Here is a 13,083-nt window from a genome sequence, read left to right as displayed (position 1 = left end):
TATGTATATACATGTGTATGGGGGTGGGTTGGGCCATTTCTTTCGTCTGTTTCCTTGCGCTACCTCGCAAACGCGGGAGACAGCGACAAAGCAAAAAAATATATATATATATATATATATATATATATATATATATATATATATATATGGGTATGCAAAAATGGGTATGTTTGAAGGAATAGTAGTTCCAACAATGTTGTATGGTTGCGAGGCGTGGGCTATGGATAGAGTTGTGCGCAGGAGGATGGATGTGCTGGAAATGAGATGTTTGAGGACAATGTGTGGTGTGAGGTGGTTTGATCGAGTAAGTAACGTAAGGGTAAGAGAGATGTGTGGAAATAAAAAGAGCGTGGTTGAGAGAGCAGAAGAGGGTGTTTTGAAATGGTTTGGGCACATGGAGAGAATGAGTGAGGAAAGATTGACCAAGAGGATATATGTGTCGGAGGTGGAGGGAACGAGGAGAAGAGGGAGACCAAATTGGAGGTGGAAAGATGGAGTGAAAAGGATTTTGTGTGATCGGGGCCTGAACATGCAGGAGGGTGAAAGGAGGGCAAGGAATAGAGTGAATTGGAGCGATGTGGTATACAGGGGTTGACGTGCTGTCAGTGGATTGAATCAAGGCATGTGAAGCGTCTGGGGTAAACCATGGAAGGCTATATATATATATATATTTTCTTCTTTCTTTTAAACTATTCGCCATTTCCCGCGTTAGCGAGGTAGCATTAAGAACAGAGGACTGGGCCTTTGAGGGAATACCCTCACCTGGCCCAATTCTCTGTTCCTTCTTTTGGGAAAAAAAAAAAAAAAAAAAAAAAAAAAAAAAAAAAAAAACGAGAGGAGAGGATTTCCAGCCCCCCGCTCCCTCCCCTTTTAGTCGCCTTCTACGACACGCAGGGAATACGTGGGAAGTATTCTTAATCCCCTATCCCCAGGGATAATATATATATATATATATATATATATATATATATATATATATATATATATATATATATATATATATATATATATATTTGCGTGTGTGGACGTGTGTATATGCATGTGTATGGGGGTGGGTTGGGCCATTTCTTTCGTCTGCTTCCTTGCGCTGCCTCGCGGGCGTGGGGGGCGGCGACAAAAAAAAAAAAAAAATATATATATATATATTATCCCTGGGGATAGGGGAGAAAGAATACTTCCCATGTATTCCCTGCGTGTCGTAGAAGGCGACTAAAAGGGATGGGAGCGGGGGGCTGGAAATCCTCCCCTCTCGTTTTTTTTTTTTAATTTTCCAAAAAATGGAACAGAGAAGGGGGCCAGGTGAGGATATTCCCTCAAAGGCCTAGTCTTCTGTTCTTAACGCTACCTCACTATCACGGGAAATGGCGAATAGTATGAAAAAAAAAAAAAATATATATATATATATATATATATATATATATATATATATATATATATATATATATATATATATAATATATATTATACTTTGTCGCTGTCTCCCGCGTTAGCAAGGTAGCGCAAGGAGACACGAAAGAATGGCCTAACCCACCCACATACACATTTATATAAATACACGCCCACACATGCACATATACATACCTATACATTTCAATGTATACATACATATACATACACAGACATATACATATATACATATTCATACTTACTGCCTTTATCTAATTTCTCAAACATTTCCTCTTATGCTTCAATAACCCTCTCACTTGAAACCTTTAGTCTGATTACCTCTTCTTCAGCTTACAATCTTTCCCAGACATATTAATGGGAATTCTGGATTATCAATTGCATTTTCAACTGTTTTGTTTTTCAAATGTCTCTCAGCTCCTCCTTCCTTATTCTACTCTAGTAATTTCTTGTTCTCTTGTGCCACAGTCAGTGATGTCTACTGATAATGCCTGACCACATTTTTGTGTATATCATGGTCAGTATTGTCCAATGATTCCACACGTTCCTGCAAATGAACCTGGGTCTTCCTGAATTTTGAACATGAACTGTAGAGCACTATCTCCACACTACATGCAGAGATTAAAATCTATAAAAGAGTAATCTGCAAAGACTATCACTATCACATTTTATATGTGGAAAATACCATAATGCATAAACTTAGACATCTTAAATAACATACTCTCCTGCAAGCCCCAATCATATCATTTCAGTCAGCTTTTGAGTACTTACCACAGCCCCACTGGAACGCAATTTTAGACTTTCTGCTTCAGTTTGGATAAGGTTACGTGGCCTTTTGGGGTTACCACTCATAGGCACACAGTGGAGCCCAGTTTGAGGCAAATCACGAGGTCTGTAAATAACAAAAAAAAAAATACTTCTGGAGTAATTTGAAAATTTTCTGAACATTCAAATCATCCCATAGGGTTTACCTATACACAATATCCATTACAGTATATCTATTTTCAATACAAATTTGCACTTCCTGCCTTAGCTATACAGTGAAGAAGCAGAAAAACTTCAGCCTGTCTTCAATGGGAAATCCTTACTAGGCTCTTTTTTTCTAGTTCATGTTTTTGGAGAATAATACAAAGAAACGATGGTTTCTAGCCCCCTACTCATGCCCCTTACAAGACACATGAGATCCATGGGTTTCACATCTGTATATGAAATATGGAACAAGCACCCTATAATGGAAGCTTCTTGTGGAGTCAGCCAGAATTTTCATTTTCACTAGTGCTTTTAGCCAATCTCAAATTCTTCTTTGTGGGACTCTGCTCCAAACTTTAGCTTCTTTAGAATCATCCTTACCAATCATCACTCCCTAAAACTGAAATACCTGTACAACTTATAAATCTTCTCTATTCACACTAATACTGCACTTACAATTCAAGATCCTCCTCTTACAAACATCAAAATGACCTACCAGTCAATCCAACTTTTCCTCTACTTCAGGAAACATGATAACATCAACTACACACAGCTGTGGTGGTTTTCATTATGCTATAATCATTCACAAAATGCTACTTCCAAAAAATATAAAACAACCATGGTGGCATTATAGAGACTGCACTAAATCTTTGCTCATGCAAACACGAGTTCCCTTATGACAGCTTTTACAACATTCAAAAGTATTACATGCACTTCCTGGTGTCTCAGCTTGCCAAAATGCTTTCTGTCAACTCTACCAAGTGCCTTTTACATATATATAACTTTTGCATACATCTTTTTCTTTTCCTCAGAACTTTCTACAATATCTTCATTTTATCTAGTCTATAAACCCCCTAACCTTCCTAAATCTACTTTACTCATAAATGAAAAGAATTTACCAATTTTCTAATACAATCAGTAACAATTTTGTCACTTAACTAATTATTTGTGTTAACAAGACTTCTTTGTCAGTAATTTTCATAATGATTTTTACGCCCTTTATCTTTATACAAAATAATCATTATCTTCATCCAATGATAATGAAAAAATATTGCCATATACACTACTTAAATCCATTCACTAACTCTATGGTCTCACTCAACATGATTTATATCCCTAACTTTTCCATTTCTCAGGTATATCATTTATCTTATCATTTTCTCCTTTGTAATGTCTTCCCCTTTCCCATAACTATTCCACACTCTCTTTATCTCTAACCCTAACATCACTCATACCTTCATTTTTTATCAGTTCTTTAGAATCTCTCTGTAACTCTTACAGACTTCCTCATCAGTCAAAAGCAATCACAGACATTTGTTTAAAACACCCTTCATGATGTAATGAAAACAATTCAAACATCTCAACTTTTTCCCTCTTGTTAACAACATAATTCCATTTCCCATGCACTAATTCCTTTTCTTAAGCTCTAATTGTCCTGGATATAATTACTGTTTTTTTTGTCATATAACCCAGGCACCCCTTCTCTGGAAATTCCTCCAGCTTTAAGGCTGCACTACAATCAGCTGCAGGGAGAGGATGGACTCCTTTGGAGTGAGAAGCTCTTCAATGGGATTCTACTCCAATGATACTGTGTAAAATAAAAAACATATACATAAAGTTGAATTCATCACTCAGAGTTTACTCCTAAATTTGATCCACAAAATCAAATAAGAGGGCTATATACCTGTATGAAGGGTGCTGGCAAAGGTAGGGTGACAAGACAATTATTTCATATTCACAAGTGTAGGTCTCTTTGATGCTGTAAATATCATGACGGCCCTCTTCATAACAAACATACAAGATGTGGCTGATGCGAGGTTTTCCTGTTAAATCACAGATGGTGCCATCGGTGTAGTTTAACATGAAATATGGCATGTCTCTTCCTTCAATCTTGGTAGTTGGAATGTCTGAATTCAGTTTTTCCTTGAAGTCTGCCTCTACTTTATCATCTGTTAATGAATAATTTTTATTGATTTAAGCAACACAAAGAGCATATATATTTCAAAAGCAAAAAAAGAGTAACTAGCGAATCTGAACTCTCACTTCATACAATAAAGATGATGTTTCATGTAACATCTATCTATCTATCTATATCACTGATACCCATTCCCTCCTGGAATTCCCATCAAGGGGGTGGCCACAGCAAAAGTTTCCACTTATCCCTGTCCATACATGCCTCCCTTACATACGTTATTCAATGCATTTTTTCACCATTTCTCTGCCTCCTATGCTCTTCTACTCTATTCTCCCATGTCGCAGGTGATCTTCCCCTCACACCAACCTCTTCACTTGTACTGTCATACACTCTTTTTGTAAACTCCCCAACTTGGATTCTTTCAACATGCCAAACCACCTTGAAATATTACATTTCACCCACTCTACCACTCCACAATTCATTCCCTACCATACACACCCTCACTTCTTTCTTTGTCTAATCATAGTGCATGCTCCTTTCAAATAGCTCATTTCCACAGCCTGGATTCTTGACCTCTGTGACTCATTCCATGTCCATGTTTCAGTTGCATAGGTCGGGGCTGGGAGGACTATATTGTTCCTTAATCCTCTCTTCACTTCCACACTGACACCTTTACCCTTCATTATTCAGTTAATGAACCAAATGACTCTTCTACCCTGTACTGCTCTCTCCCTTATATCTCCTTCCATATCATCAAACTTACCAAAGATAGTTCCTAAATACTTAAATTTTTTCACCTCTTTCAGTCTTTTTAACCCCATATAGTTCTGTAACACAACTTAGTACACTTTCTTCTTTCAATCTATAGGGTTTTGCAAAATCTATACTTTCACTCTGGTTCCATTCAAACACCATTAATTTACTTTAACTTGCACTTACCTTCAATCACCTATGCTTACACACTTTATGAATACAGACAACCTTCTGCAACTCTTCTTCACTCTCTGCAAACAACACAGTATTATTCCCAAACTGGCTTGTCACTAGCCACAATTCCTCATTGCCACACTCCATCTCTGCACCCCCTTTCCCTAGTTTTGCTTCCATATATCTTATCACTCCATCCACACATATGTTAAAAAGCCATGGTGACATCACAAAGCCCTGCCTTACACCCATATGTATACCAAAATTTTTGCTCAACACTCCATTCACTCTTACACATGCATTTTCTACTCTGTTGAAGGCTTTCACACCATCCAACAGTTGTCACCCCTACCAAACATATTCTTAACAGATCCCATAAAACACTTCACTCAACCCTGTCATACACTTTTTCCAGATCCATAAAAGCTACTTATAGCTTTTCAACTTTCGCTATAGACTTCCATAGTCATTTTCACCAAACATACCCCATCTTTCCTAAAATCTCCATGCTCCTCATTTATTCTGCATTCAGTCACTTCCAATGCTCGATCAATTAACACTCTTGCATACACTTTTCAGTAACTTCTAATGCTCTATCATTCAACACTCTTTGTATACTTAACAGCCTTATTCCCCAATGAAAGTGTTTCCAATAAATCACTTACTACACATCTATGTAGGTTTATACAGTCTTTTCATACATCAATGACCACAATCTACAAGCAAATGACCATGCTTGCAAATATCTTTCAATCCTTCTCTTAAACTCCTTTCAAAATTGCCAAACTTCTCTCTACTTTTATTTGCTCTTAACACACCCATTTCTTCTTATTTTCAAGCAAATCACAACTTCTTTACTTACTCTGCTGTATCTCTACGTTTTCCCATTCCTCCCTCTGCTAGCTCAGGAAATCTACTTCAAGCACTGAGAAAAAATGTCCATCTTCCTAATCCACACCAGGATTTCAGTGACACATATATTTTGAGTGCATCAACATTTCCATAAAAATGCCCTAAAAATTAAGATTAACTCTTAATGTGTTACCAGTGTGTCTATGGTACACAAAACATATAGCTTTCCAAAATTTGCAAAAAAAAAAAAAAAAGGCTAAAGACATATAAAACACATGTGAATAACAGTGAAAGAATGGAAAAGCAAATGAAAATTTTTTTAAGTATGGCCTGTTCCATACAACAGAAAGCAAAAAGTACACCTGGGATAGTGGACATGTTTACATTCCATTTCCTAAGAAAAAAGAAAAGAACAATGTCTGAGGGATCTTTTACATGTACACTACCACCAATATAAAGCAAATATCAGCAACTATGAAACAATTAAAAATAACACAAAAACGCTTACCATATATCCTGTCTCATGTGGTAGGTGAAAAGTTGATATATTCATGCAGTAAACACTTGAACAAACAAGCAGTGTTTCAAGGCCACTGTTAATGAGGTGACTTTCAGGGAGCTTATGCTGCTCTTCCCAGCATACACGTAACATTTATTCTAATTCTAAGATTACTCTCAGGTAAACACTTGTAAACGAAATGCAGAACATGAGTGATGCAGCATGAGAAATAATCACTACAAATAGATGGCTTTTGTGACAACAGAATAGCATGGCAGACACGTAGGGACCAGTCTGTCCATTGTTCTCATTGTTTGTCCTCTGTTGAGTCATACTTCAACTTCTGAATTACCCTTGATGACAGTCTGATTTCAATTTCTGAATTACCCTAGGTGACACTCTGAAAACTCTATCTGAACTCTAAATAAGACACTTATCAAACTTTATAAAACTGTTTTCCAGCATCTAAAGAAAGTGAATGGAACAAGACCCACAACTCATGTGAATATGGCCTGAGTTATGCCACTCATAAAAAAGTTTTAGCCTGTGAAGTTATATAACTCATAACTTGAAGAAAATTCAACCTTTGGCCATGAAACTTTACACATTTCCCAACATCTAGGGAATTAATGGCATGAAACTCATAACTCCAACTTGGTTTTTATGTTGTTTATAAAAAGAATTTTTCCACCAATTCTTATTTTACTTCCAAAGACTTTGATGCACTGCTGGTGACATAAGTGTTCCATGGAACAACTTTCTAGTTTTCATATGGATGAACATGTCGTGACCTTCAGCAGCTTATGGTCACCACAGCAATACAAGTGGCATGCTCTCAAAAATAACCAGCTTAATATATCAACAGTCATATCCTGCAAAGAATGGATCAATTTTCTTTTCTTGCACAGCATCTACTGGAAATGTAATCAATCATCTCCCATCCTTTATAAAAGTTTCAGGCAAGACTGTCCTCTATTAATAAAACTAATGACCATTTACCAATATATGTTAGATAAGCCATCTTCTGCTTTGTGAAAAAGAAACCCATTCAAATACCAGTTCTGACACTTTGGTAGCTCTCCAGTTTACTGCCTGGAGGCAAAAGATCATAAGAAATGCCTACTTAACTAAAAGGGTATTACACAAAATACTTTAATCACTTGTAGTGCAGCACTACTGTTGGGAAAGAAATGAAAACAGATGGATATACTGCTCTGAAAATATCAGAAACATCCATATTCATTTGTATGGCAAAATGTGGAATTTTCTTCAAATGAGCCAAATTGAATAGAAAATTAAACCTTTTTATAAGCGGTCTAATGTTAGCAAAATCCAAACTACTGAGATTGGTCTTAAACCAACCAATCCTTTATGCTGAGAGACATGATTTTTGAGTATTTGTATAAAACTTTTCAAGTTTTCATTAAGGTTAATTTGCACAATAAAGTGTACTTCTCAACAACCTACAACAGATGGATGAATGATGGACAAAGCTATCTCTAAGAGCATGACATGCACAGCAGGCAACTAAAAGCAAGCAGGATGGTTCATCCATCATCTACAGTAAGCATTTGGATATCATAGCTTGAAAAAAAAGTCATGATCATCAGATGAAATTATTGAAAATATTCTTGAAATTTACCATGAGATCAATATACAAATGCATTATCTAAAACTGTCCAATCCTAATAGTGCAAGAAGCTAGTAAATACTAAATAAGGATCACTGCCAATGCCAGTATTTCTGCCAACCTACTCAACATGGAGAGACTCTCGGTGGAGAACAAGCCTAGAATATACTCATGAAGGCGTGCATTCTTTCCCTCTCGCTCTTCTCGATACTGCTTCAGATGAATGCCATGGCACAGCTCATATGTCCAGTATGACTCAAGCTGCATGTACAGAAGTAAAGAACAATGGAAAAATAGTCTTTTGCATGTTGAACATGAACACATAAATGTTTCTTTATATTAGTCAAAATGATACAGACAAACACGTCCTAGTTGTGGCTATCTCAGAAAAAATGAAAAGTTAGAAATATGAGAAAAAGAAAGTCGATGACATTAATCTGAATTTCTCAGGTGTTTGTAGACCTAACATACAGAGGTGAAAAGGAAAGAGGGAAGACCAAATGAAAGACAATTACATAGTTTTGCTAAGAACTACAAATATTTAATAGTTGAAGAAGTCAAAATAAGCACACTTTCCTACCTGTATAATTTACAGCTACTAAAAAGTAGGACAAGGCCATCTAAGTTTTGTTCATCAAGGACTGACATTTCTTCCATAAACAAACATAATTCTCAGGTACACATTAATTTTTAAATAATCAAGGACAATGATTCAAGAGTGACTGCTCGAAAAAGCAGTACCAATCTTATGGCAACAATATTTACTAAGTTTGCAGAAACATCTTATTTGCTGCTATTTTCATCAATAACATTAATTGTTTTCATGTTACAAAGAAGTACATACCTGGGCTATAAGCTTTACTTACAGGCTGTTAGCTTAGCAGCCATGGGGTATGTTTATTTCAACCTATCATATGATGATGGACATCTATCATCCACTTTTGTGCCTAAAAAGTAATGAATCTTGAATGATTCCACCTCATTCAACTTAGAAGCAGGAGCAGTAATGTCAAGAAGTGGATGGAGGAGAAATCACTTCTGACAAAATATATATAGGAGAAAGAACTACAGCTTTGAATGAAAAAAAATTTTCTGCTACAAAATTGTAAAGTTGTTCTTACATCCTCCCTGCTTCTATAATCCCTCTCTGTCATACACCATCTAGAGCAAAATGCTGAACTATATACCACACTATCTGATAAACACCTCACCTGACCTAAACATCAACGATGTCACACACATTATCACATTTCCTTTATTAGAACCAGATCATTCATAATTTTTCTACACTGTCTTCCACGCAGAAAAAAAAATATGTACTTATGGAAACTCTTGTCCTGAAAGTATGTGTTTGTAAATCAACATTCCATGTACCCTGTCACTCTAATCCAAGTCTTTTTCTCTTAGATCCCCAGGATTTCAAAATAAACCTCTGAGACAGAGAGGAACTACTAATAATGTACAGGGTTTATGGGAGCCTTACTCACCCGCAAGTTACAAGACTGTTTCTTGAAAAGTGGCATCAGGAGTGTCAGGGCACTGGGTCCTCTGTAAACCTCTGACTCATCCTGTTACAAAAATAAAACACTATATAGAAATATGAGACAACCATCATCTATAATTCCTTCTACAATCTAGTTTCACATAGAAAAGAATATTGTTGTGTTAAGGGTAATACTCTGGATTCAAAATCAATGAAACTCATTCACTTTCAGGGACAGGAGGAAAGGTAAATAATATAGTACATCTCAGAGTGGTCATTGTCATCCTCTATGTCACAGACTAAGCTCAGTATGCAAAGAGCAGGCAACTCTGTTTTGTTCATAGTTTAAACTATGCTATGACATTTGAGTTTGCAATAGCTTACCCTGTGGTGGTCAATCAGGTCCTCGACAAAAGGCGCATAAAATATTGTGCTGGTCTACATTTAATGCTCATGTCTTCAGTAAGGCTACTCATACACCAACAGCCAGTCACTACCAAATTTTAGGCCTCAAATTGGGTACAATATGTTCTCAGCCAGCCATTTAACAAGTTCAGGCCTCAAACTGTACTAAAGAATGTAATGAGCTAGTCACTATTGTATTCTGGCATCATAAGCTACGGCATGTAGTGACTTTGCTTGTGTCATGATAAGGTCTAATACTAAGTTAGAACATATAGAATTTTTATCACAGCATGTAAGGGCTTGGTCATTTCATTATCTTCAGGCTTCTAATTTCTTGCTGGTACAACATTAGCTAGTTACTCAATCATATTCATGGGAATCAACTGCTAGCTGGCTGAACAATCTTAGACCTAAGTGAAATAAGCTTCCCATTTTATGGGAACTAAGTGTCTCTCACCTAGACAGGTTCAAAGCATGTGTTCTCAGGTCCAAGGCATGTCTTCATGGTCCCATGTCACGAAAAGAGAAGTAAAAACATCCATATACCACAACGATTTTGAAAACCTTTCATTACAGGTGACAATTATGTTTTGAAATAAATTACACTCAATAGGATGAAGCTGATGAACGTATCAAAGGATTATTACTCATGCAGATCTATCAATATTAGGTCTGAGTAAGTGAATGAACAGTGTGGCTTTGTTGTCATTCCATAATCACATAAATGGAGATGTAAGAATAGTTAAGTGCATAAACATGAAGAATATCACAAATGTAGAGGGGTGGAAGTAATTGGAAAGTAAGGATGTTGCAATGAAAACTAAATCACTTGAAGATCAACATGACAGCTATAAAAAGCAAGATGGTAATGCCTATAAAATAAGTTTAAGAAGTAACGGGAAGAAGAAAAAGAATTATAAATATCTAGAAAACATTTTGTGAACAGGGAATGGTTCCTAAGACAATAACATTGAAAGGCAGGCAAGTTGATGGTATTCTCACAAGGATCTTGATGTATAAGAATAAAAGCCCATAGAAGTGGGAGAGTTCACTGTAAGGTATAGTCCTGCTTAAACTGATACGCAAGAGTAGAACTTTTTGCATATGCAATACATGAATATCTGGGAGAATACGAGACAAAAAGGTAAATTATATTTACAAAGATCTGAATTAAAAAGTGTACTGGTGCACAATATGAAAAATGAAGATATCAAGAGAAGACTGAGGCATGAGGCAGACAAATGACAGGCTGAAATACTAAAGTATAAACTCAAAGATGGTACAAACACATGGAGAGTGTGGACATAGAGATGATTACAAGTGTTCATGAAAGTGGCAAGGAGGAAAGAGTGGAGAAGCCAACTATGTAGCTGAAGAATAATATGAAGGTCTGTATGTAAACGGGATGTAAAAATCTTTTGGCCAACATAAAAAAAAGGAAAAAGTGGAATATATGGCACATGTAACTGTGGTAGATAGTGGGTAGTGGCATAATAAATTACACTGGACACATGGCATAATAAATTACATAAGACAAACAGCCTGATTAAACCTCTTCTCTCCATCTTTTGATTATTCACCTAAAGTCCAGTATCCCATTCTGTTTTCTGGTAAAAAAATAAAACATGCTTTCACTAGTATTCACAGTCCATCTCCTTTCAAGGGTACTTTTTTGAACTCAAAAATAAAATATTTGCAACTCTTAAGTCAGCTCATCTATAGCACTGTATCAACAGTACCACTAAGTTCCACTTCCTTTTCCTAAATTGTGTATATGAATTATCATAAAGAAACAATTTATATAAATGTTTAATCCATTCTAACAGCCATATCCCCACTCATTGCACTCAAGGTGGCAACTCACCTGCCTATCCACAATCTGACCCTAATTCAATCTCTACATATTCGTAACACCACAAATCACAGTACAAAAGGAACTGGTTCTTCTAAATTACTTACATTCTTCCCACCATAGTTAATAGGAATAAGGCACTGATACTGCTCATTGTTGGAGCTAGTCATCACCAGCTTCTCGTAGTCTGGGGACTCCTACCGAAAAAATATAGTGTTGGTTACTGCATTCAATACTACCTTCAAAATTACAATCACAGCACAGCCACCAAAGTCATATAGACAGATAACAATAGAATAATATACAAAACTAATGTATTCAAGGAATGCACCATCTGAATCATAATGACCTATTGACTCCCCGTAACACACAGATAGTAATAAAAAAAATAATGTATTATGGTGGCTTAAAGTCTACACATTCAATCATTTCCTCAGAGGCAAGAACAGTATAGAATCCTGAATTTGTTTAGGTTATCAGTAAGAAAGCCACTTTCCTTTGTTGAAAAAACTTTTTGATGTAATAAAGAAATCATTAAATAGCTACTTATAATCATACTGGAACCTCCTATATCATTATCATTACAGTAACAGGATCGTAAGGAGAAAGGACAAGGTTTGAAGAAGAAAAATCTGGTCAGATTGAAAATTAGAAGATGGATTTCAATGAATAATTCATAATTACTAACACAAATTCTATATAATTCAATTCTACCTAGAATATAAATTTCAATGTTTGACACTTTATAACCCATGGGATAGTTTCTAAATCTACTCTTATTATCACTGGTACCAACATTTTACTTTTTAGGAGCAACAATAATCATCATGACTAACAATATATTTATCATCAAAGTTATCACCTTGATAGTTATTGGAGGCACCATCCTGTTATCAACAATGAGCAACAACTTGTTAATTATCAAGAGCAACACCTTACAAAATGGGTTTTGAAATCTAAACTTCTAAAATGCAAAAACACCCAAAATGCATTGCCTAATACATTCAGGTTTTCAGCCAACTTGGATCGTGAGTGCTCAGAGTCGGCTACTTTGTCTAACGTGCTGCCTAAGCATACACCACTGTTCTCACAGCCAAAAAGTGTGGTGATAAACCTCTGTGCTTTCCTCAGTCATTTGTGTTATGTT

At 36.1% G+C, this 13,083-nt stretch overlaps 1 protein-coding gene across 2 annotated transcripts in view; it reads right to left on the bottom strand.

Moving 5' to 3' along the window:
- The window catches only part of LOC139758696 (endoplasmic reticulum lectin 1-like), a 36,737-nt gene that overhangs the window by 21,843 nt on the left and 1,811 nt on the right, over positions 1-13,083 (bottom strand). For both annotated transcript variants that reach the window (XM_071680338.1, XM_071680337.1), the window contains exons 2-6: positions 12,044-12,133; positions 9,684-9,764; positions 8,322-8,457; positions 4,058-4,322; positions 2,176-2,296 (exon numbers count right to left, since the gene is read on the bottom strand). In XM_071680338.1, the coding sequence (XP_071536439.1) occupies positions 2,176-2,296; positions 4,058-4,322; positions 8,322-8,457; positions 9,684-9,764; positions 12,044-12,133 (693 nt within the window). The remainder of the gene's footprint in view (positions 1-2,175; positions 2,297-4,057; positions 4,323-8,321; positions 8,458-9,683; positions 9,765-12,043; positions 12,134-13,083) is intronic.

Source organism: Panulirus ornatus, chromosome 31, assembly GCF_036320965.1.
Source record: "Panulirus ornatus isolate Po-2019 chromosome 31, ASM3632096v1, whole genome shotgun sequence".
Lineage (NCBI taxonomy): Eukaryota > Metazoa > Arthropoda > Malacostraca > Decapoda > Palinuridae > Panulirus > Panulirus ornatus.
This window is presented reverse-complemented; position numbering and strand designations above follow the sequence as displayed.